The sequence below is a fragment of the Mesoplodon bidens genome (genome assembly GCF_964165515.1).
Source record: "Mesoplodon bidens genome assembly, chromosome: 2".
Taxonomy (NCBI): Eukaryota; Metazoa; Chordata; class Mammalia; order Artiodactyla; family Ziphiidae; genus Mesoplodon; species Mesoplodon bidens.
Window position 1 is genome coordinate 182,689,096 of NC_138177.1, and position 25,671 is coordinate 182,714,766.

The following is a 25,671-nucleotide window of genomic DNA, read 5'->3' on the forward strand; positions in this document are numbered from 1 at the left end:
GATCCCGTGGCGGCACGTAACCTCTCTGGAGGGGGCGCAGGTCACCCGTGCCGTACGCGGTGGCAGGGGCAGAGGAGAGAAGCCTCCGGCCCTGTCCTCGGCCAGCCTGCCTGCACCCTGCAGGGCGGCGCTGGTGTTGGTGGTTTTCCCGACCCTGAGGTCCAGTCCCAGCCCCGCCCAGAAACAAAACGGTTCCCGTGCTTGTTTCACATTAATGCTCATCTGAAGAGGTACAGTGACTGTCCCCTCCTGGCACGTGGTGATTTCTGTCTGTCGTGTCTTCTGAGATGAGGCCGTGCGGCCCCGGAAAGCAGCCCTTCACCGTGGGGTCGGGGGTGTCCGGGCTGCGAGAGCCTGACTGGTTCTGAAGGAACCTCACCAGGAAGGCAGCCGTTGGAAAAGCTGAGTCAGACCCGTCCCCAGGCCGTGGCAGGGACAGAGGAGAAGGAAGGGAGGCTGACTCCTTGCCACCGGCCTTGAGGGGCGCTGCTGAGTGGGGCAGTGCTGGGTCCAGAGCCACAGAGGCCTCCTCCGGGCTCCGAGGCCCTGGCCTGGTCCCAGCCTGGCTGTGCACTCTCTCCTGCAGACACGCCTGTCAGTTGAACGCCTGAGTGCTGGGGACAGAGCATCCTGGGATCGGAAGGGTGAAGGGGTGCCTCCCCTTCCTGGCCTAACTGAGAGCACGTCAGTCTGACCCACGCTGGATTTGGCGTGCTTTTAGGGGAAGGGTGGTCTGCAGCGCTGCTTTCCTCTGCTTTGCAGAATCCCTTCCCAGCTAGTAGGCGATTGCCTCAGACACAGAGCACAGTGTCATTTTAGGATTTGCCCAGAACAAGTGGATCTTGTCTGTCTTGGCTGGTCCTCCCCGGGGCTTGGTGCTGTGTGTGGTGGTGGTGGTGGTGGTGTGGACGCTTGGGAAAGGGAGACTCCTGTCGTGTCACGATCCCTGGCCTCTCCTTTTCTGGAACTGCTCCCCGGGTAAATGACTGTGATCACAGCTCCACTGTTAAACACGACTTCAAAACCCACTGCGCAAAATGCGCTTACGTTCCACAGAGCTCACTTGTTCAGTGTCTTCCGGGTGCCCTTTGAGCACCGCCAGCTAAGAAACAAAGCGGGCCTCCCTCGAGAGCCCGCCAGATTTCTCAAGGTCAGCCCTGTTGGCGAAGGTGCTTTGCAGTTGAGGGAAGCTCCCAAAGAATGAAAGTCGACCTTCCTTCGTTAGAAAAAAGGAGCCTGTGAAAGAGCCCTCACCTCCAACACTTCACCCTCAGTCCCTTGTGTGACCAGAATTACCTTTCAAAGAGGTAAAGGAGGGGCCGCGTTGGTTCGTTTTGAGCGGAGACAGTGAACCCCGGCTGGAGGAGAGCGCTTTTTCTAGGGGTACGTTGAAGGGCCTGGGGGACGTCAGGGCTACGTGGGTGCAGAGAGGACTTTGTTTCTAAAATGTGACTCGTTTTCCAAAGCACAGAAAGGGACCTCCATTTTCACCAGTCGTACTTTCTGGCGGAACATTCCACCGTGGATGGAGTGAGAGTGCGGGGCGGGCTGTGGGCTCACCGGCTACCGTCTATGGCGCCAAACCCTCCACAGGCCCCCCATGCGCCTTGTGCCGTCACAGCCTTGGCCTTGGGCCTGTGCGGCCTGGGGCCCCAGAGCTGGGCCTCCTGGCCTGGGGAGCCCCCCAGGGAGCAGAGAGATTGCTTCTGTTTTCTCAGGTCACATCTTGTTTTGTGTATAGAGGAATTTGGGCCAAACTGAAATAACAGTTATGGAGTCCCCTGGGGCCGGTGGACAGTGTCACACCTTATTTGTTGTTTTCCAAGGAGTGTCCCCACTCCTCCGCTCCTTGCCCTGCGCTGTGGCTCCAGCGAGGAGCCCGGCCGGGCACTGCCAGGCTGAGGTCTCTGTTCTGGCCGCCTCACACACCATGTCACATGCCATGTTCGATGCCAAGGGCCAGAGGCCCCTGTTCCCCCCGCCCATGCTGTCCTCTCCTTTCTGGGGAAGCACAGGGTGAGGCCGGCTGCGCCTGGGGTGACCCCGTGGGCTCTGGATTCTTGGCACTGGGCATTGGAAGCGTGTCAGACACCTGGTGAAGGGGTGGGGATGACATTCCCGGTGGCTCTGCTTTGATTTTCTGATGCCAATCTGCTGAGACAGCTGTGAGCCCGCAGGGCTCTCCGGGGCACAGCCTGCGAGCTGGGCTGGTCCCTGGCCTCGTGGTTCTGCTCCAGCGGGAGGGGGCTGAGAGGTGAAGCCGCCTGGCTGCGCCCAGTCCTGCTGGTGAGGACGCAGGGCAGTGAGAGTGTGTGTGGGTGTCCCCGGGCGGCACAGCCGTGACCACCACCTGGGGGCTCGAAGCACAGCAGTGTGTTCCCTGCCGGTTCTGAAGGCCAGGCGTCCGCGCCCTCCAGAGGCTCCGGGGAGGATACCTCCTGCGTCCCTGGGCTGTGGCCCATCCTCCGTCTCCCTCCCGGGGCCGCAACCCGCCTCTCTTCTCTTCCTCGGTGACTTATGAGGATGCTTACGGAGGACCTCGGGCCCACCTGGGTGATCCAGGAGGCTCCCGTGTCAGGCCCTTAATGACACCTGCAGAGACGCTTATTCTGAATAAGGTCACATTCTCGGGTGCTGAATGGACTGATTTTTGGGGGGCCACCGTCAACTCACTACAGACGCTTTCTTTTCTTACAGTTTACTTCTTGTAGACACAAGCTCACTTTCTCTTCTGCACAACTGTAGGTGGGTAAAGTCTCTTCTGTGCCCCGAACCGCCCTTTCCCCGTCCCGTTGCCCACATGGATGTGGGTCCTGCGCTGGTGAGCGCCAGCCCAGAGCAGGAGCAGCTCTGAGGGGTCCAGAGGGAGGTGCCCCACTTCTGAGACAGGCAGGTGCACAAGGGGGCAGCCGTGGGACCTGACTCCAGAGAACAGCCCCCCTAGGGCAGAATTGAGAGGCCGTGTGCTCCCGGCATGGGGACACTGAAGAGGGACCAGTGGCTTTCCTCCAGGTGGCAGAAGAAGGAGCCGAGAAGCAAATGTGTAGTGATGACAGGAAAGCACGGTGGTGTGGACCAAAAGGGGTCACACTTCTCCTGGGGGCATAGAATTAACTTGTCCCTAGGTCGAGGGTAAAACTTAGCACAAGGACTATTTTGTACGTCATGTTATTTTCATGGAAAAGGTGCCAGCAGGTGGTCCTGGGCACACGCAGGTGACTGAGCAGGGGAGCCCCCTGGGATGTGGCCATCGTGTAGCAGCTGTCCATGCCAGCGCCCGGCCTCATCGGGCAGTGCCCACCCGTCCTGTTGGGGAAATCCTTAAATGTCACCCTGGTCACATCCCACCTCTCAGACACACACCTGGGGGTCCCCTCCTTTCCCCCACCCCACCACTCATGAGCAGCCTCCTCCTGGTCCTCCTGGGAGGGGTGCCCCTCACCCCCAAGGCTGCTGTGACACAGTGGGGGAAAGCCCAGGAGTTACTGTGCGTTGCCAGCCGCACATGCCGTCCGTATGAGTTTCCCATCGTCACTGTTGTTTGAATTTTCACAAACCAGTGATTTGAAAACAAAAAGCATTGTTTTATAGTTCCCAGGGTCAGGTGTCTCAAAGAGGTCCACAGGCTGTGATCCTTCTGGAGGCTCTAGGGGAGGGTCTGTTTCCTTGCTTTTCCAGCTTTTAGCAGTGCCTGCATTCGTTGACTTGGGGCCCCTTCCTCCAGCCTCTGCTTCCGTCACCCCATCTCCTTCCCCTTGCTCTGACCTCCTGCCTCCTTCTTATAAGGACGCTTGAGGTGACAGGGGACCTGCCCGGATAATCCGGGATCCTCTCCCCATCTCCAGGTCCTTAACTTAATCCCATGTGCAAAGTCCCTTTTGCCACGTGAAGTAAGGTATTCACAGGTTCCCTGGGTTAGGGCGTGGGCATCTTCGGGGGCCATTATTCTGATGACCGTAGGTGGTGTCTTAGCAGATGTGGTATGACTTTATGACTTACCCATTTCAGCATATTTCATTAGGAAAACAGCTGGAATGGAGAGGAAGCCAGGCCCTTGGGTTGACCAGCTTCTTCAGGTCTAAGGCAGGAAATGCTTTGCTCTATCTCCGTTCAGCCTCTGGTGAAACTACTCCCTCAGAAGGACAGTCCTCTGTATGCTTTCAGCCAAACGCCAGCCTGGCTGTGGCCTCACCTGTCACTCGGGTGGGGTATCTGTCAGGAAGCCATGCCTGCAGCTTAGCAGCTTGAAAACATAGCCCCAGAAGGTTGGAAGATGACTTTGAATTTCAGCCACGAAGGGTGTACGCTGAGAGGGGGGCCTACCGCACCCGCACTTACGACACAGTGGGGGCAGCCCACAGGGGCGGGGACTGTGTCCTCTCACAGGGTGGCAGGTTTGCTCTTACCAATCAGATTCCTCTAGGACGCCGTCACTGCCGGCCTGGACCACGGCAGGCCCACCTCTCTTACACCCTTGCCCCCCGCCCCCAGACCAGCCCATATCCACGGTCTTTAATGCTGGTGACCTGTCGTTCTGATCACGGCCTCGTTGGCTGCCCATGACACACCAGGTTCAGCCCAGCCCCTCTGCCGGCACTGGAAGTCCGCCAGGACTCGCCCCTCTTTCCGCCAGGGGCCAGCGGGTTCGGGGTCCTTGGCAGCTGTGCACAGAATCACACTCAAGCCGGGCAGTTGAGGTGAAGGAGGAGCGCTTTGTCCACGAGCCAGGATTGTGTGGGATCCCAGCATCAAAGGCCCTGTGACCCGTCAGAAGATGGGTAACGGTGTGAGGCCGCCTGCCTCACTGGTCCGCGGCCAGCAGTGTTCTGAGCACCCTGTGCTGGCGGGGGCGGGAAGGGGGGCCCCAGGCGCCCGCCTTATAACGGGGCTGCCGGCATCACTCAGGGCAAGCTGATGAAGCCCAAAGACCTGAACTTACTTCCACTTGCTCCATTTCTGAACTGTTTTTTAACTGAGATGCTAAAATGCTAAGGAAAGTTAAAAGGGGAAAATAGTTGCCTTTGATATAGTGGTTTTGGAGGCCTTGGGTAGGAAAACCTAAAGCTGACCTAATCCTCTTACGGGAGAGCTAATCTCCCCAGACTATCAGGGTGGGAAGGGAGGAGTCTCTAGAAGATGCTTTGGGTGTGTCATGTCAGAAATGCTGAAGTTAGGTCCCCAGGGTGAGCTACAGCCACCCCCCACCTCTGCAGGAGACCCTCCAACACGAGCAGAAAGATAGACAAGATGAAAAGACAGAGGGCTATATACCAGATGCAGGAATAAGATAAAACCCCAGAAAAACAACTAAATGAAGTGGAGATAGGCAAACTTCCAGAAAAAGAATTCCGAATAATGATAGTGAAGATGATCCAGGACCTCAGAAAAAGAATGGAGGCAACGATCGAGAAGATGCAAGAAATGTTTAACAAAGACCTAGAAGAATTAAAGAACAAACAGAGATGAGCAATAAAATAACTGAAATGAAAACTACACTAGAAGGAATCAATAGCAGAATAACTGAGGTGGAAGAATGGATAAGTGACCTGAAAGACAGAATGGTGGAATTCACTGCTGCGGAACAGAATAAAGAAAAAAGAATGAAAAGAAATGAAGACAGTCTAAGAGACCTCTGGGACAACATTAAATGCAACAACATTCGCACTATAGGGGTCTCAGAAGGAGAAGAGAGAGGGAAAGGACCAGAGAAAATATTTGAAGGGATTATAGTCGAAAACTTCCCTAACATAAGAAAGGAAATAGCCACCCAAGTCCAGGGAACGCAGCAAGTCCCATACAGGATAAACCCAAGGAGAAACACGCCCAGACACATAGTAATCAAATTGGCAAAAATTAAAGACAAAGAAAAATTACTGAAAGCAGCAAGGGAAAAATGACAAATAACATACAAAGGAACTCCCATAAGGTTAACAGCTGACTTCTCAGCAGAAACTCTACAAGCCATAAGGGAGTGGCATGATATACTTAAAGTGATGAAAGGGAAGAACCTAAAACCAAGATTACTCTACCCAGCAAGGATCTCATTCAGATTTGATGGGGAAATCAAAAGCTTTACAGACAAGCAAAAGCTAAGAGAATTCAGCACCACCAAACCAGCTCTACAACGAATGCTAAAGGAACTTTTCTAAGTGGGAACCACAAGAGAAGAAAAGGACCTACAAAAACAAACCTAGAACAATTAAGAAAATGGTCATAGGAACATACATATCGATAGTTACCTTAAACGTGAATGGATTAAATGCTCCAACCAAAAGACACAGGCTTGCTGAATGGATACAAAAACAAGGCCCATATATATGCTGTCTACAAGAGACCCACTTCAGACCTAGGGACACATACAGACTGAAAGTGAGGGGATGGAAAAAGATATTCCATGCAAATGGAAATCAAAAGAAAGCTGGAGTAGCTATACTCATAGCAGGTAAAATAGACTTTAAAATGAAGAATGTTACAAGAGACAAGGAAGAACACTACATAACGATCAAGGGATCAATCCAAGAAGAAGATATAACAATTATGAATATATATGCACCCAACATAGGAGCACCTCAATACATAAGGCAACTGCTAACAGCTATAAAAGAGGAAATCGACAGTAAAACAATAATAGTGGGGGACTTTAACACCTCACTTACACCAATGGACAGATCATCCAAAATGAAAATAAATAAGGAAACACAAGCTTTAAATGGCACAACAGACCAGATAGATTTAATTGATATTTATAGGACATTCCATCCAAATACAGCAGATTACACTTTCTTCTCAAGTGCGCATGGAACATTCTCCAGGATAGATCACATCATGGGTCACAAATCAAGCCTCAGTAAATTTAAGAAAATTGAAATCATATCAAGCATCTTTTCTGACCACAACACTATGAGATTAGAAATGAATTACAGGGGAAAAAACGTAAGAATCACAAACACACGGAGGCTAAACAATACGTTACTAAATAACCAAGAGATCACTGAAGAAATCAAAGAGGAAATCAAAAAATACCTAGAGACAAATGACAATGAAAACACGACGATCCAAAACCTATGGGATGCAGCAAAAGCAGTTCTAACAGGGAAGTTTATAGCTATACAAGCCTACCTCAAGAAACAAGAAAAATCTCAAGTAAACAATCTAGCCTTACACTCAAGGGAACTAGAGAAAGAAGAACAAACAAAACCCAAAGTTAGCAGAAGGAAAGAAATCATAAAGATCAGAGCAGAAATAAATGAAATAGAAACAAAGAAAACAATAGCAAAGATCAATAAAACTAAAAGCTGTTCTTTGAGAAGATAAACAAAATTGATAAACCATTAGTCAGACTCATCAAGAAAAAGAGGGAGAGGACTCAAATCAAAATTTTAGAAATGAAAAAGGAGAAGTTACAACAGACACTGCAGAAATACAAAGCATCCCTAAGAGACTACTACAAGCAACTCTATGCAAATAAAATGGACAACCTGGAAGAAATGGACAAATTCTTAGAAAGGTATAACCTTCCAAGACTGAACCAGGAAGAAACAGAAACTATAAACAGACCAATCACAAGTAATGAAATTGAAACTGTGATTAAAAGTCTTCCAACAGGGGCTTCCCTGGTGGCGCAGTGGTTGGGAGTCCGCCTGCCGATGTGGGGGACACGGGTTTGTGCCCCGGTCCGGGAGGATCCCACGTGCCGCGGAGCGGCTGGGCCTGTGGGCCGTGGCCACTGAGCCTGTGCGTTCAGAGCCTGTGCTCCGCGGCGGGAGAGGCCACAACAGTGAGAGGCCCGCGTACCGCAAAAAAAAAAAAAAATCTTCCAACAAACAAAAGTCCAGGACCGGATGGCTTCACAGGTGAATTCTATCAAACGTTTAGAGAAGAGCTAACACCCATCCTTTTCAAACTCTTCCAAAAAATTGCAGAGGAAGGAACACTCCCAAACTCATTCTATGAGGCCACCATCACCCTGATACCAAAACCAGACAAAGATACTACAAAAAAAGAAAATTACAGACCAATATCACTGATGAATATAGATGCAAAAATCCTCAACAAAATACTAGCAAACAGAATCCAACAACACATTAAAAGGATCATACACCACAATCAAGTGGGATTTATCCCAGGGATGCAAGGATTCTTCAATATACGCAAATCAATCAATGTGATACACCATATTAACAAACTGAAGAATAAAAACCATATGATCGTTTCAATAGATGCAGAAAAAGCTTTTGACAAAATTCAACACCCATTTATGATAAAAACTCTCCAGAAAGTGGGCATAGAGGGAACCTACCTCAACATAATAAAGGCCATATATGACAAACCCACAGCAAACATCATTCTTTTTTTTTTTTTTTTGTGGTACACGGGCCTCTCACTGTTATGGCCTCCCCCGTTGCGGAGCACAGGCTCCGGACGCGCAGGCTCAGCGGACATGGCTCACGGGCCCAGCCGCTCCGCAGCATGTGGGATCTTCCCAGACCAGGGCACGTCCCCTGCATCGGCAGGCAGACTCTCAACCACTGCGCCACCAGGGAAGCCTGCAAACATCATTCTTAATGGTGAAAAACTGAAAGCATTTCCTCTAAGATCAGGAACGAGACAAGGATGTCCACTCTCACCACTATTATTCAGCATAGTTTTGGAAGTCCTAGCCATGACAGTCAGAGAAGAAAAAGAAATAAAAGGAATTCAAATTGGAAAAGAAGAAGTAAAACTGTCACTGTTTGTGGATGACATGATACTATACATAGAGAATCCTAAAAATACCACCAGAAAACTACTAGAGCTAATCAATGCATTTGGTAAAGTAGCAGGATACAAAATTAATGCACAGAAATCGCTTGCATTCCTATACACTAATGATGAAAAATCTGAAAGAGAAATTATGGTAAACAAACATTTACCGTTACAACAAAAAGAATAAAATACCTAGGAATAAACCTACCTAGGGAGACAAAAGACCTGTATGCAGAAAACTATAAGACACTGATGAAAGAAATTAAAGATGATACCAACAGATGGAGAGATATACCATGTTCTTGGATTGGAAGAATCAATAGTGTGAAAATGACTATACTACCCAAAGCAATCTACAGATTCAGTGCAATCCATATCAAATTACCAATGGCATTTTTTACAGAACTAGAACAAAAAATCTTAAAATTTGTATGGAGACACAAAAGACCCTGAATAGATAAAGCAGCCTTGAGGGAAAAAATCAGAGCTGGAGGAATCAGACTCCCTGAATTCAGACTATACTACAAAGCTACAGTAATCAAGACAATATGGTATTGGCACATAAACAGAAATAGAGATCAATGGAACAGGATAGAAAGCCCAGAGATAAACCCATGCACCTATGGTCAACTAATCTATGACAGAGGAGGCAAGGATATACAATGGAGAAAAGGCAGTCTCTTCAATAGTGGTGCTGGGAAAACTGGACAGCTACATGTAAAAGAATGAAATTAGAACACTCCCTAACACCATACACGAAAATAAACTCAAAATGGATTCGAGACCTAAATGTAAGACCGGACACTATAAAACTCTTAGAGGAAAACATAGGAAGAACACCCTTTGACATAAATCACAGCAAGATCTTTTTCGATCCACCTCCTAGAGTAGTGGGAATAAAAACAAAAATAAACAAATGGGACCTAATGAAACTTCAAAGCTTTTGCACAGCAAAGGAAACCATAAACAAGACAAAAAGACAACCCTCAGAATGGGAGAAAATATTTGCAAATGAATCAACAGACAAAGGATTAATCTCCAAAATATATAAACAGCTCATGCAGCTCAGTATTAAAGAAACAAACAACCCAATCCAAAAATGGGCAGAAGACCTAAATAGACATTTCTCTGAAGAAGACATACAGATGGCCAGGAAGCACATGAAAAGCTGCTGCATCATTAATTATTAGAGAAATGCAAATCAAAACTACAATGAGGTATCACCTCACACCAGTCAGAATGGCCATCATCAAAAAAATCTACAAACAATAAATGCTGGAGAGGGTGTGGAGAAAAGGGAACCCTCTTGCACTGTTGGTGGGAATGTAAATTGATACAGCCACTATGGAGAACAGTATGGAGGTTCCTTAAAAAACTAAAAATAGAATTACCATATGATCCAGCAATCCCACTACTGGGCATATACCCAGAGAAAACCATAATTCAAAAAGACACATGCACCCCAATGTTCATTGCAGCACTATTTACAATAGCCAGGTCTTGGAAGCAACCTAAATGCCCATTGACAGACGAATGGATAAAGAATATGTGGTACATATATATAATGGAATATTACTCAGCCATAAAAAGGAACGAAATTGAGTCATCTGTTGAGACGTGGATGGATCTAGAGACTGTCATACAGAGTGAAGTAAGAAAGAGAAAAACAAATATCGTATATTAACGCATGTATGTGGAACCTAGAAAAATGGTACAGATGAACTGGTTTGCAGGGCAGAAGTTGAGACACAGATGTAGAGAACAAACGTATGGACACCAAGGGGGGAAAACCACGGTGGGGAGGGGATGGTGGTGTGCTGATTTGGGCGATTGGGATTGACATGTATACACTGATATGTATAAAATTGATGACTAATAAGAACCTTCAGGGGCTTCCCTGGTGGCGCAGTTGTTAAGAATCCGCCTGCCAATGCAGGGGACAAGGGTTCAAGCCCTGGTCTGGGAAGTTCCCACATGCCGCGGAGCAACGAAGCCTGTGCGCCACAACTACTGAGCCTGCACTCTAGAGCCCGCGAGCCACAGCTACGGATGCCCACGTGCCTAGAGCCCATGCTCTGCAACAAGAGCATTGTTGCCACCGCAATGAGAAGAGAAGCCACCGCAATGAGAAGCCCACTCACCGCAATGAAGAGTACCCCCCGCTCGCCACAACTAGAAAAAGCACGCATGCAGCAAGGAAGACCTAACGCAGCCAAAAATAAATAAATAAAATTAATTAATTAATTTTTAAAAAAATTTTTAAAAAAGAACCTGCAGTATAAACAAACAAACAAACAAAAAACAACTAATACTAAACTTTCTTTGGGTTATTTGTATGGAAATATGTTAATATAAATGTTTCAGACATTACATGAAGTTTCTAAAAATCTTATATGTTCTGATATAATGTTTTAAGTCATAATTCTAGTTATTACTTTAAAATTTATATCTCAGAAATAACTAGAACAAAATTTTTTTTAATAAATAAATAAATAAAAATTAAAAAAGAAATACCGAAGTTACTTTGCTGATTCCATGTTTTTCTTAAGGACATTCACTGCCCCAGCTCTCCGGAGCTGAAACGCTGAGCTGTTCTTAAAGTTTGCAACACTTGACAACGTGGCCTTGGGAAGAACAGTGTTTTATTATTCTGTCTTCTTTTCCAAATCCCTGTCCTCTTTCTGAAATCTGCCCTGGAAGAGGCCCCGGGTGCTGGGGGAGCCGGTGGGGCACCTGCCAGCCCTCCGGGGTTGTGCCCCTCCAGGCAGCTCAACCGTGATTTAGAAACAGAAACGAGCTCACAGCTCTGCTCACTGCAGGCGCTCCGTCTATTTAAGTTTAACTCTGGCAAACGTTGCTCACTTTCCAGTGCCAGACACTGTGCTCATAAAGTGCTTTTTATGATCACCCCTCACTTGGGGGTGTGAGACAAGAGCTCTTGTTATCCCCGTTTTTCCGATCTGGAAACTGCCGATGACGGGGTTTAGGAAACTGCCCCCGGCCGCAGGGCTGGTCCATGGTGGAGCCTGGCAGGGGGGCTGGACAGTCGGCTCCAGGGCCAGAGCTCTCAGCCCCAAGCCCTGGTGCCTTCCCACCACCGGCCGGGCTTGAACCACATGGCGTCCGCTGCGAGGGCCCGGGGGCGTCAGCCTCGGTGGGCGATGCTGATCAGCGCAGTGCCATCCATCTTAGATGCCCGCACTGGACCGCCAGAGCCGCCGCCGTGCCCCCTCCTCAACCCCGCAGTTGTGTGTGAAACTCCTGCCTTCGTCAAGCAGCTTGAAACAGGGCTGAGGGTTCTCGCAGTCAGGGGCATCCAGTCCAAGGAAGGCCCGGCTCTGCTCGCGTCCCCCCCTCATCGGTCTCAGCCCAGGGGCCCCCTTTCCTGCTGCATTCGGACAGCCAGAGGCAGACAGTTCAGTCTCTGCTCCCAGCAGCTCTGTCCTCTGGTTATGTCAGATTTGCCTGCAGGATCCTCTCAATGCCAATGCCACCTCCCACAGCGGTCAGTAGCCACACGTGGCTGTTTCCATTATAATTCAAAGTAAATAAAATGAAAAGGGCTGTTCCTTGGTCAGCAGGGCTGCGTTCCTTCTGGAGGCTCTAGGAGAGAATCATGTTTTGCCTTTTCCAGCTTCTAGAGGCAATGTGCATTCGCTGGCTTATGGCCCGTCCTCCATCCTCAAAGCAGGCAAGCCTCTCCCTGACCCTGCGTCTTTTGCCACGGCTCCTGGCTCTCCCATCCTCTTGTGAGGACCACTGTGAGGACCTGCGGCCCACCTGGTGATCCAGGCTAAGCTCCCACCTCAGAATCCTTAACAGCATCACACCGGTGAGGTCCCTCTGCGTGTGAGGTAACAGTTTCACAGGTCCTGGGATTAGGATATGGACGTCTTTGGGGACCCTCCTTCCACCTGCCACAGTAAATTCCAGCTGACACAGAGAGGCAGGTCGGGCTCCAGCCCACTTCTGCGCTCTGCCTTTTCCCTGCCCTGTGTCTTACCCTGGGAGCCCTGTGGACAGGACGCTGGCAGAAAACTCGGAAGAACAAGGGGCCCCTCAGCTCTTGAGGTTTCAAGGCAGCATGAACAGAAGTGCCCCTCCCTCTGTCCCAAGCCTCCCAGCCGAGGACACGGCACCTCTGAGGTTCGGGGATTAGGGGTGAGCGTGGGGACAGCAGGCTCGTCCGTGCCCCTCGTAGAGCGTTTGCGCTGGAGCTGGGGTCCCCGTGAGCGCAGCTGAGTACCCGCCTCTCGGGCAGGCTCACGTGCTGGGGATGCTGAGCCGTGACCCAGGCCTTCTTCCCCTGTGGGCCGCCACGCATGTGGTCGCACCTCAGTGTCAGATCCGCACAACTGCTAATGTCCTGCGGACCCAGGGAGGAGGGGCAGGGGTTCGTTGCTGTGTTCTTCACCAGCGGAAGAGCTGGAACTCCCTCGCGGAGACAGTCGCCCATTTTATTCATTTAGGCAGCGTCAGAAGCAGCTTCTTGCCCGGTGCAAATGTGCCTGCTGCGGAAACGGGAAAAGGAAGGGAGGGCTTTGTTTTAAATGTCACTGCTTATTATTACCTTGTTGGAACGATTCTTTTTTTCTTTTTAATATTTCCACTTTTAATTTATTAGGCTGATATTGACAAAGAAACCATAAGCGCTTTATTTATTTGTTTAATTAATTTATTTTTGGCTGCATTGGGTCTTCATTGCTGCGCGCAGGCCTTCTCTAGTTGCAGCCAGTGGGGGCTACTCTTCGTTGCGGTGCGTGGGCTTCTTCTCATTGCGGTGGCTTCTGTTGTGGAGCACAGGCTCTAGGCGTGTTGGCTTCAGTAGTTGTGGCACGCGGGCTCAGTAGTTGTGGCTCGCGGGCTCTAGAGCGCAGGCTCAGTAGTTGTGGTGCACGGGCTTAGTTGCTCTGCGGCATGAGGGATCATCCCGGACTAGGGCTCGGACCCGTGTCCCCTGCATTGGCAGGTGGATTCTTAACCACTGGGCCACCATGGAAACCCTGGAACGGTTCTTTTCACCCCCTGCAGACACAACAGGGAGTTCTGCGGGCACACTCTCCCTTTGGGTTTGAGACGCCTTTCCCCGGAGGGCTGTTGCAGAGGGCACTCAGAGCCCACCAGAAGTGACTGTCCTGGGCTTCTGTCCAGACAACCTAATATGCGGGAGTGACCTCCCCCGAGAGATGGCCACTCCTGCACCCATTGCAGATGAGGAAACTGAGGCACAGCATGTTCCTGGCTTGCCCCCTGCCCACGTTCAAACCCAGGCCTGTTGGACCCCAGAGCCTGAGGACCCCAAGGCTCCTCCCAGGGCACGGTAGCCTGAGGGAACTGGGGGCCCCAGGGGCTGCTTCGGGCTCAGAGAGGCTGCCTGTTGTGGAGACACTCATGGGGATTGTCTGGTTGTGTCAGGGCTAATCTGTCCCTGCTTCAGAGGCTCAGAGGAGAACTGGCTGGTCCCTTCCTGGCCTCCTTCCCTGGATCCGGAGTGGCCCCAACACCCCACCCCTGTCCAAGGTGGCACATGGCGCCCAGTGCCACCAGGAGATGCTGTTTCTCCCCTTGAGCAGGTCACCCCACTCTTTTTTTTAATATATATATATATATGTATTTATTTATTTTTGGCTGCAATGGGTCTTCTTTGCTGCATGCGGGCTTTCTCTTGTTGCGGCGAGCGGGGGCTACTCTTCATTGCAGCGCGTGAGGCTCCTCCTTGCGGTGGCTTCTTGTTGCAGAGCACGGGCTCTAGGCGCGCGGGCTTCAGTAGTTGTGGCATGTGGGCTCAGTAGTTGTGGCTCACGGGCTCTAGAGCGCAGGCTCAGTAGCTGTGGCTCACGGGCTTAGTGGCTCCGTGGCATGCGGGATCTTCCCGAACCAGGGCTTGAACCCGTGTCCCCTGCGTTGGCAGGCGGATTCTTAACCACTGCACCACCAGGGAAGCCCCAGTCACCCCACTCTTAAATAAACTAGTCATCCCCTGGGCGGATTTGGATGTGTGACCTAGTGGAAAAGTCCCCAGGCAGCATCTCAGCACTTTGGACCACTCAGTCAGGGCGGAACGCATCTGACCACCGCCCCATGGAGCGCCCTTGAGCACGTGGCAGGTCGTGCCTGCTCTGGCAGTTTCTGAGACAAAGTGAGCAGCAACCAAGCTAGACTCGGGCTGGGGTCGTCCCCTGCTCAGATGGGCCCCCAGTGTCCCCGGCTCTGACCTCTGTGCCTGGGGGAGGGTGGAAGGAGCCCGGCCTTGCTGGGCTGCTCGGGCTGAGGGTGGCCACGATGCTAGTTGAGGTGAAGTGTCTACAGAAGTGTCCCCATCCGGCTGGAGTCTGCAGTGGCCCGCTGTCCACACAGGGCTACGTGTTGGTTCAGGCGTGATGGGGCGCCCGCTCTCGTGGGGTTCCCCGGCTGGGAGGGAGGCAAACATCAGACAGGCCATCAAACAGGTTGGATACCCTGAAGGAGAGGAGCTCTGTTCTAGAAAGAGAGCGACGGGGGGCGCCCAAGCTGCCGTGAGAGGGTGGACCGGGCTGGGCAATGGGGCAGGGGCGGCGTGGGGTCTGTGGGGTGGAGATGTCTGTTCCCACAAAGCTGGGACCCATTGCTGGCGACCCTCCACCACTGTGGACGGGCCGCTCTACACTCTTGGGTGCTGGGGGAGCCTAGTGAAGCTGCAGTGGGTGGTGGGAGCGGAGGAGGCAGGAGGTGAGGGATTTGGTGGGAGCCTTCCCAGCATCTGGGAGCTGACGAACCGTGGACATGGCTGGAGCTGCCCTGAGGTGCTTCGGACCACCCCATCCCCAGCGAATGGCCACAGACCCCAGAGTGCACTTTCTGAGCCGAGGGTCAGGGAAGGGGAGGCCCTCAGCAGCACGGGGGTCTCTCCTTGTCAGTTTCAAATTGGGTCCCAGCCCCTCAATGACCTAGTCCATCTTCCAACTTTCAAGCATCTTCCCGTGGTGGCCAGCCAGTGGTAAATAAAGCCTGTGGGCCGTGAGAATAAAGATGTCACCATCTCTGAGAGGTGAAGAGGCTGGTGTTTTGGCTATAATTGAAGTTTTCCCGACTTTTAAGAAGTGATCAGGGACTTCCCTGGTGGTCCAGTGGTTCAGAAACCACCTGCCAATGCAGGGGACAGAGGTTCGATCCCTGGTCTGGGAAGATCCCACCTGCTGTGGGGCAGCTAAGCCTGTGCATCGCAACTGCTGAGGCCGCGTGCCACAACTACTGAAGCCGGCGCGCCTAGAGCCCGTGCTCTGCAACAAGAGAAGCCACCATGATGAGAAGCCCGCGCACCGCAACGAAGAGTAGCCCCTGCTCGCCGCAACTAGAGAAAGCCCGTGCGCAGCAACAAAGACCCAACGCAGCCAAAAAAATTTAAAAATTTAAAAAAGAAGTGATCACTGTGTCTCCTGCCATGAGTGACACTGAAGATGGCATCCTCTTGTGTCTAATGCTCATAATCAACTTCTTCGTTGTTTGAAATCACTTTTGATTAGAAGTTTCTTCGGATTTCTACCTGAAATGAGACGTGATTAGCCACATGGTTGGTGGGGGGGCTTGCACAGGAGACAAAGCAAGGGTGTGTTTCCATTTGTTCTTTGAACAAACGGTCACTGTTGCAATGCCCCGAATTCACTGCCCCCGCATCCCTGCCCCTTGGCCAGGGAGTTCTGGCGGGTTTCCTCTTGAGGGGCGGTCTTGTCCCTCCCTGCCTCTCGGCTCATGGACCCCAAGTCTTCTCTCTGGTCGTGGGTGAGAGGGTGCTGGCTGGCACTGGGGGTGGCATGATGGGGACAGGCAGGGACGCCTGGAGACCCTCGGGGATGCCCACCTCCCCTTCCTGCTCCCCTGGAAGCGGCCCTTGTGGGCCGTATGGGGGCTGTTCCCAGGGTGGGCCCAGGCGCTTTGCATGCCACGGATAACCACTCCCGCTTCTGGCTGCCCACGTGCTCACCACCCTAACAGCCACCTGCTGCCCCAACTTGTCTGTCTTCCTGGTCTCTAAACATGTTTTGTGGGGGCCTGTCTCCATGGAGCTGGGACATTGGGGTTCCCGGGGTGTTAAAAGGTCCCTGCAGTCAGCACCGGTCAGACCTGGCCAGGGATTTCCTTGAGCCCAGCCCGGAACCAGGCTGCATTTGGGATGGTGGTCCTGACCACATGTCAGTGGAAAGGATTAGTGCTGCATCAGGGTCCAAAACAGCACTGCTGGCGGTAATGACCGCACTGCATGCCTCCTGCCACCAGGCAGGAGCCTCGGCACCTGGCTCGTTTCATGTCAGCCCCATAGTTACCCCGTGAGGCAACTTGTTTCTGTTTATACGAGAAAAGCTGGGCTCCATGAGATGAAGTCGAGGGGCGGGAGGCCGAGGCCAGTGGTAGTTGGGAGCCCGTGACCAGGAGGGTGGGGGCGGAAGGGATGCTCTAGGGTAGATATTCAGGACTCAGGGGCATGGGGAGTGCAGAGAGGTTGGGGCAGAGTGGAGGGAGAGCGGGACCCCCAGCACAGTGTTCCAGGAACGTGTGACTGTCTACAAGGGAAACTGCTGGTGTGGATGGTGGGGAGCACCTGGGGGCTCTGACCGTGGGTGGGGCCGCGGGGGTGTCGTCGGAGGGCAGATCCGCAGCTCAGAGGAGAGCGCTGGTCCAGTGGGCAAGACCGACGCGGAGGACAGCCTGACGGGACAGACGCAGTCCCATCTGCACAGAGGGTAGGCGGACGTGGGCTGCAGTGCAGACAGTGGCTCCAGGGGGACTTAGGACCACGGTCAGCGTGGCAGCTTGGCCTGACGGTGCATGTGACGCTGCCCTCAGACCAGCACCGGGAACGCTGGAGCCAGGGAGCTGGGGGGTGGGGGGATGGGGCCGGGGAGGGTGGAGGAAGGTCCTTTAGTGGCGCTCAGAGCAACTTGGTGGGGCAGCCATGTGGCTCCGGTGGCACAAGTAAGGCCAAAGCACGGACAGTGCAGATTTGTCCTTAACCTGCGGAGGGACCTGAGAGCAGGTTGGGGGCTGGCCCCTGAGGGGCAGGACTGACTGGAAGCATCCTTCCAGCAGACGCTGCCTCTCCCGGGGAATAGAGACCCACGCTTGGGTGGCCACCAAGATCCCTTCCGCTCTAAATGTTTCTGTAAGTGGAGGAAACGCCCTCTCACTAACTAGAAAGGTGAACACTCAGGGGGCTCCGATGTGCTGTTGTTGTGGTGTCCTGGCAGTGAGCGGGATGGTCTGTGCTGTCTAACCGACTGTCTTCCAGCACCCTCGGTACTGCTGATTTCTGCACCCTCCTTGCCCAGCCCGACCCGGCCGCCTGGCCGCCCTGGGTCGAGGCTTCCCTGACCCGCTGTCTGTGCTCCGCAGGCTGTGTCATCACCATCTCTGGGCGTGTGACCTTCACCAGCAATAAGTCCATGGAGATCGAGGTCTTGGTGGATTCCGACCCCGTGGTGGACAACTCCCAGAAGCGCTACCGGGCCGCCAGTGCCTTCTTCACCTATGTGTCCCTGAGCCAGGAGGGCAAGTCTCTGCCTGTGCCCCAGCTCGTGGTGAGTGGCCCCTCCGGCCCGTGCGTCCCTGGGGGCAGCTGCCCCCGCTGCTGGGCCGGCCCGGTCGGTGCTTGCTGGGCTCCCAGGAGAAACCGAGCTACATGAATCCATTCTGGGCAGCTGGGTCCACTCAGCTCCTGAGGGGCCGGCGACCCTAGCTGCGGGGCAGGTCAAACGTGAGGCCCCGTCCCTGTGGACTGTGGGGGAGGGACTGGGCAGACAAAGTGAGAGGCACCCCTTACGAGCTCCTTGCCGTGGGATAAGCACGCTGCCTTGCGGGTCCTGGCACCGTGTACAAGCGCTAGAGTTGGGGTGAGGACCCTCCCAGGGTGGGCTCTCGAGGAGGCCCTGGCCTGCGTGTCCTGCGTCATGGGGCCAAGCCAGAGCCCTGCACCTCGGGGCTGGGCGTCTGGGCCTCGTGGCCTTTCCCTGCCCTGGCTCCCCAGCCAGGCTCTGCCCTGGGTGTGCAGAGAGCAGTGGCAAGTGGGCGGCCGCCACCGGGAGCAGGGCTGGGGGCTCTGGCCCACGCACGGATCCTGGCAGGTCTCAGCCACCAGCAGGGTGTGCTTGGCTGCCGTCCTGGGCTCCACAACCCAAGAGGCTGCTATTGGAGCTGTGGCGGGCGGGGGCAAGGGGGGCACAGGTGAGTCACTAGCATTTTCTTAATTTGGAAAAGAGAAGCTTGGATTCGCTGAACATGTAAGGGTTTCCCTCCCTCTTGCCCCCGGCCCCCTCCTCAGCTCTCGGCACCCGCGGGCCCCCAGCGCTCAAGGCCACAATCCCCGGAGACTTCCAGGGCTCCCACCCCCTCACGCCCGCCCCACGCCAGACCCCCATCCACGGTCTGGCCTCGTCCCTGCCCTGCCTTTCTCCAAAGCACTGCCCGCCCCCCGCCCCGGCTTCGGGAGCCGCTCTTTTGCCGGTTGTCCCTCCCCCACTGGACTGAGCTTCCAGAACTGGAGCTCATGTGCTCCTAGTGGCTCACTGGGGCTGGAGCAGTCTCGGCACTTAGTGGGTGCAGTTGGGAAAATGCATGAATCCTGCTGTGTGCGGGGCCTGAAGCCAATCCCAGGAGGAGAGACAGGCAGCGTGGACACTCGGGGGAGCCGGGGGAGCGCGCTGGGCCGGTGGCCTCCACCTGAGGTGGACGTAAAGTGGCGCCCGGGGAGTGGGCAGGAGCCCCCAGGAAGGCCAGTGGGGCAGGGGGCCGTGTTGGGCGGTCGTGGGGGTAATCCCAACACCTTGGCGCGTGCTAGCTGTCGGGGAGCCCGGGAGTCGGGGAGCCCGAGGCGGCCAGCATCAAGGCGGGGCACGGGGCGGGGCAGGGGGGCGAGGGGACCCAGCTCAGAGGCACTGGGCGACTGTGTGTTGGATGCAGGAATGAACGAGTGAACGAATGAACGATGCCTCCAGGTTCCCCTTGAGGCTGATGACAGCTTTATGAGCCTCACACATTCCTTACCTATGCCGGTCAGGGCAAGTGCCCCCGCCTGGACGGCGGCCCTGTGCCCGCCGGTTCTGAGTCCTCTGCCTGCTTCTCTCGGCCACCCTCAGCCCAGCAAGGCTGAGGCACTTGGGGAAGGTCACACAGCCGGTTCGTGGGAGCCTGGGTGTAGAGAAAGCCTCCGTTCAGGCTGCTCCTGGTTTGTCTTGAGCCAGACCCTGCGTCTGTCACTAGGGGGCCTGGAGGAAGCCAGAACCCTGGGCGGTGGTTGAGGTGCGCGTGGTGGCTGAGGTGCAGGTGCTGAGCCGAGAAGCCTGGGGAGGGGCCGGGAGTTAGGGTCCCGAGCGACTGACGCTTGTGTGGAAGCGACTGGCAGGCGACTCAGGCCCCCCGCCAGCCTCCCAGGGCCCCTGCAGCGTCTGCTCCCACGCAGCTCCTGTGCCTCCTGGCAAAGAGCACGTACTGGAAGCCTCCGTAAGGATAAACATACTGCGCTTTGGAGCACTTCCTCATCCAGGCGGGCGCGAGGCCCCTGCTCCCTCGCCTGGCCTGCTGCGGAGTTGCTGACCCCCCAGCCCCGCTCCTCTCTGGGGCCTCGCAGGCCCACAGGGGCAGGGCCTAGGTTTGGTAGGGGAGCCGTCTGGCCTCTTCAAGGCCGCTGCTGTGGCCAGAGGAGCCTCGGCTGCCCACTGGGCCCTTTCCTGTCCCTCCCCCGTCCTCTGCGGGCCACCCCCCACTCGCTCTTTGCTGGCATTGGGTCCCCACCCTGGGGCTCCAGTGAGTCGGGCGGGGGGGCGTGGGGGGAGGCTGCACAGGGCAGGGTTGGTGAACCTGGCCTTAAAGGATGGGGGGCTCCACCGTGTGGAAGGAAAGAAAGGGGAGCCAGGGTGGGCACCGTCCTCAGGCGGGCTCTGCACCGTCACCTCCACACGTACGACCCCAGGCTGCTGGGGAGGGGTGGAGGGTCCGGCAGCCTCGGCCTCTCCCTCCCGAGACCCCAGCGCTGGAGCCCCCGGCCTCGCATCCCTCCTCCTCCCCACCTTCCACCACTGCCCCCACCAGGAGGGGCCCTGGGCCCGCCTCGTCGGAGCACGAGGACCAGGGTGCCCGTCCCGCCCTCCATCCTGATGGCTTAGCAGGATGGCTTCCACCCCGCCTCGGCCCCTAGGCTGATGCACGCGCGTCCCCACGACCTCTGTCCACAGGCCTGACCTCCTCCTGCCTTAACCTTCGCCACCACGTGTCTCTGGGTCTCAGACCCCTCCCTCTGGGGACCTTGCTGCTCCCTTGGCCCCCAGATGCGGGCTCGCCCTCGTTCTCCCCCAGACCCTTGTTCCATCTCTCTCCATATTGCCACAGGGGCCCTGGGGGACACCTGTCGGCACAGCTGCCCACAGCACCTCCCTCCTGGATGCTGAATTCCCGCCCCACACAGGCAAGCCCTGGACCTCTGTCCTCCCCGCCTCCCCAGCCTCCAGGCTCCAGCAGGGTGGCCAGATCCAAGGACACTCTCCGTCTTTATCTCACTGGCCTCTCCCTGGCGTTGGCACATCTCACTGAGGGGGCCTCTGCTGAGTGTCCAGATGGCCACCCCATGGCCCTGAAACACGGGGCTCTGACAGATCCCAACCTGCACGCTGCCCTCCTTGGGTGGTTGGGACCGGGCCCCGGGCCTCCTTGCTTTACTCTCCCATATGGGCTGCCATGGCTGCCTCTCTCCACAGGGTCTCAGCAGGCATTTCAAACGTAACATTCCGAACTGAGCCGTTGTCCCCCAGCTGCCTCCCCACAAAACTCCCACTCCTCCTGGTGGATTCCCTCCTGGTGAGCCTGGGAACCGGGCTGGCCCCTCCCTCCCGCTCAGCCCCAAGCTGTATGCCCTCCCCCATTCCTGCTGCCCTCACCCTGACTCTGCGCTGCATCCTGGCAAGTTTTTCAGAACAGAATTGCGTTGGCCTCCTCTCCCACCTGAACTGCTCAGCAGCTCAGCGGCTCCTCGGTGCCCTCGGCACGGGGTCCAGCCAGGCCGGCCACCTCTGTTCCTCAAATCCGAAACTCAGTCCCGCCTCAGGGCCTTTGCACTTGCTGTTCCTCTGCCTGGACACCTTCCCTCAGATGGTCACGACAGCAGCTCCTTCCACCGTTTCTCAGCTATTTCCTCCTTTGATGACCTTCTCTCCCCTCTCTGGATAAAGCCTTACTCCCCACGCCCACCCCATCACCCAGAGACTCTTTGCCGTTGCCTGGAAACCGGCCTGGAGTTGGTGGGAGAGAGAGCAAAAGGAACTGAGAGGGCTGGGGGCCGAGCTGGCCTCATGTAGCGGGAGAGGAGGGGCAGGGACACACCCGAGGCCCTCCAGCTGCTGGAGGGCAGGCCCGGCCCAGGACCAGCCTTCCGGCCGTCCGAGCCCTTTCCTCTACCGTCAGCTGAGGGAGAGTGGGGCCTGCGGGACACCCCAAATGGCCCTGAGACCAAGGATAGCCAAGGAGTCGGGACCATCTTCATTTTGAAAAGGCTCCCACAGAGTACATGCAGGTGGACAGGGTGTCCCGGCAAGGTCTGCATTCCGGCTGTAGCCGGCTGTAGTGTGCGCCTGCCCAGGAGCCCAGGAGCTGCCTCGGGCCTGATTGGAGCTCTCTATGGCTACCCGCTCCGCCCTGCCCGCACCCCAGAGCTCAGGCTGCTGGGGAGACCAGTGCCGCAGCCAGGGTGGAGGGGTAGCAGTCCGGGCTCAGGGAGGAGAGCCTCCGGCCCCGGGCTCCAGTCCACACGGAGAGCCCTTTGTGGAGGAGCCCGTGACCTTCCCAGAGCTGGGACGCTCTCATGGGGCCGGGCTGGTCTGTGAACCCTGGGGGCTGTCTGTGCCCTTTCCAGAAACCTAGGGACCTGGGGGTCGGGGGGTCGGTGCAGGAGGGGCTGCAGGGGGTTAGGGGAAAGTCACCTGCTTGAATGAAGGGGAAGGGAGGGTGACCGAATTCCCAGGTCTGAGGGGCCGGTGGTTGGCAGTGGCCACATCTTCCCGCTGGCCGGCTGCAGGTCGATCCAGGCTATTGTTGCTAATTAAAGATGGGCTTTGATTCTTCACTGAGGTGTCCTGGGGCCCACCAATGCGGATAAAAATAGCCTCTGGGGGGTGGGGCAGACTCCCTAGCCTCCAGCCCAGCCTCTGCAGCGCTCACTTGGGAACCACCGACACCACGTTGTCTGCCTCTCAGCCCACGTGTGCCCGCGTCGGGGCTCAGCCCTCCCCACCCCGCTGTCAGCACTTATCCTCCTGTCTATTTTTAGCTCCCATCCCCAGGGCCCGGCTGACACGGAAGGCAGCGTGGCTGCTGGAGTTCTTGATGAATATTTTAGGCTGGGGAGGGCCTACTGCACCGCGCCCGCCCGGCAGCTGCCGGCACTTCCAGGCTGCTTCTTAGACAGGCAAGCGCGGGATGCGGAACCAGCCAGGCCCAGGCCCTGCCTCCTTCTAAAGGCCTCCCTGTGACCGTGCCCTCTGACCTCGGGGGTGGTGGACAGACCCACACCACCTTCCAGCGCTGGAGAGGTGGTACGGAGGGACGTGGGGGAACGCCCCGAGGTGGCTCCCTGGGACCCGGCCCCAGACTGGCCCCGGCGCCTCCCAGCACCTCCCATGGGCGACTTTCCAGCCCAGGTGTGGGAAGCCCTTTCAGTCTCCAGAAGCGTGAGAACCCGATGGACAGACCCCGTGTTGAAGCCAGAGCAAGCCCGTCCTGGGCGCAAGGCCGGCCTCCGTTCTCTCTAGTTCACATGTGGGCGCTGCAGCCCCCGAGGCCCCAGGAGACTCGCGTGCGGGAAAGGTCGCGCCCTCGACAAGGGAGAAGCCTGGGCTCCATCGCAAGCACGCAGGTGATGTGGGTTTTGAGCGAGCACGTTCACAGCTGCTTCTGTGGGTCGCTTGGAACAGGAACGCTTTCCCCGGCGAGCCGAGCGGCACGGCCAGGGCACGTGGAGGCAGCGGGCGGAGCAGGGTCTTTCCGAAGCCGGTTTGCTTGGCTCCCAGAAAACCCAAACCACAGAGCGGCCTGTGGCACGGGGGTCTTGCCCGCTGCTTGTAGACCCTCGCCTCCCGGTCCACATGTACAGCTGGCGTGCAGAGGACAGGGTCCTGGACCCCGGGGCCTCCGTCATCAACCACTGAAGTGACAAGTCGGGATGAAAGCGGCGGCAGTGAGGAAATCAGGGAGGCAGCCGGCCTTCCCTCTCGCAGCCGGTGGAGCTCCGCCAAGAACGCGGCAAAACATATTCTTCTGCGCTTCCTCAGCTGTACATCACCCCCGGACCTCAGGTCACCCTCGAGGGCCAGTCGCCACCAGGTTTCCTGAGCACCCATTCCCTAGGGCCAGGTGCCCGCCGAGGCTATTCTCTGTCTCCTGGGAGGGAGCCGGCAGGGTGGATGCCCCCGGTGCCCACAGCAGCGCTGGTCCCATGGGAGGCAGCTGAGCGTTCACGAGATGCCGACCCGCCTCCCCGGTGGGTGTCAGGGTGGGTTGTCCGAGCCCACAGACAGGCCACAGTGACAGTGATGGGCAGGGACTCGCCCAGAGTCCAGTGGCCGGCCCTCATGTGGAGTCGACCTGGAGCAGACCCTGAGCCCCTTGGCCATGGCAGCCCCTTCCGGTCTCTGAGCCTCCGTTTCCCCACTGGAGCCACCCTGGGCCGGCAGGTCCTCTGTGGTCTCGGCACCATCTCTATGATCTAACCAGAGAGCTCCTTGCTACTTTGCACCGAAGGGGAAGCACGGGGCCAAGGCTTCTGGCAGTGGGCAGCTCCTCGATCCTAGGACCCGAGCCTGGAGGTGAAGGGGCCTGGAATGCTCCCAAGGGCCCGGTCCTTGAGATGAAGCATCAGCAACAGAGGCAGCCACCACCTCCCCGCAACCATGGCCAGGCCTGCTCTGTACAGCCTGATATGGTGAAAGGAACATACATCCCACCCCCAGGGAAGGGAAGAGGGCCCTCGCATGGGGCTTGTTTTGGGCTGGGGGCCCCAGGTGTCCCTACGTCTTGGGGAGACACCTCTGTCCTGGACATTCGGTGTGCTGGAATGATTTCTAGTTGCTCCCTGATGTAAGAAACTCAGACGTACTGGAGCACAGCAGGACTGACTCGTCTGTTCCTGGAAGGGTCCGGGGAGCCACGTCAGTGAGGGAGGCTGTGCCCTTGCTGCCCGTCCACAGGAGCGAGTCGGGGACTAGAATATTCGTGAAGCTTCTTGACCCCATGTCCTCTCTCTCTCTCCCTTGGCTTTGGACGCTTAGCAGGGAGTCTGCCTTGTCATGGGAAAATGCCAGAATCCTGAAGCTGCTCCTGTCCCCTGAATGGGTGGTGTTTGGGAACTTGTAGTGGCCTGTGAGTCCCACCTGCCCCTGGAACCAGGGGTGTGCGTACCACAGGGGGCGTGGATGAGAGGGTGCCGCCCCCGCCAGCCTGGCTCTCACCTCCGTTCTGCCATAAGCCCAGACTCTTCCTCTGACCTTCTTAACCCGTCCAGTCTTCACGTCTCCTGAAGATCCTGTGTCCCTGACGGCTCTGGGCTGGCCTCTTAGTGGAACAGTAGTGCTCTGGAGAACACTCAATTCAAGTTCAACAGTCAACCCTCCAGAAGAGGGCCCAATGCACCAATGACACACTTCTCCTCGTTAAAATGTTGGTAGGTTCTACCTCTGGAACATCAGCTTCTTGTTGCTTCAGTGCTGTGTCTCCAAATCCAGGGGACCCCAGCTGTTGTGATTTCTATAGAAGGTGAAAGCCTGAGGCAGGCTCTCAGGGGCACTGTTAGGCCTGACCCTGGATGGTGCCGGAAACACGGCTGCAGGAAGAGAGGCCCGTGGGCAGAGGGTGCAGCGGAAAGAGGAGAATCCCAGCTGGAGTCGGGACAGCCTTGATGCACTGCGGCCCCCCTGG

The 25,671-nt window shown here is 55.7% G+C and overlaps 1 protein-coding gene across 1 annotated transcript in view; it reads left to right on the forward strand.

Annotated features, from left to right (window-relative positions):
* ACOT7 (acyl-CoA thioesterase 7) overlaps positions 1-25,671 on the forward strand; it is a gene marked incomplete at its 5' end in the record, with an annotated part of 92,147 nt that overhangs the window by 57,320 nt on the left and 9,156 nt on the right. Inside the window, one exon of the mRNA XM_081225407.1 lies at positions 18,112-18,296. Within this exon, the coding sequence (XP_081081533.1) occupies positions 18,112-18,296 (185 nt within the window). The remainder of the gene's footprint in view (positions 1-18,111; positions 18,297-25,671) is intronic.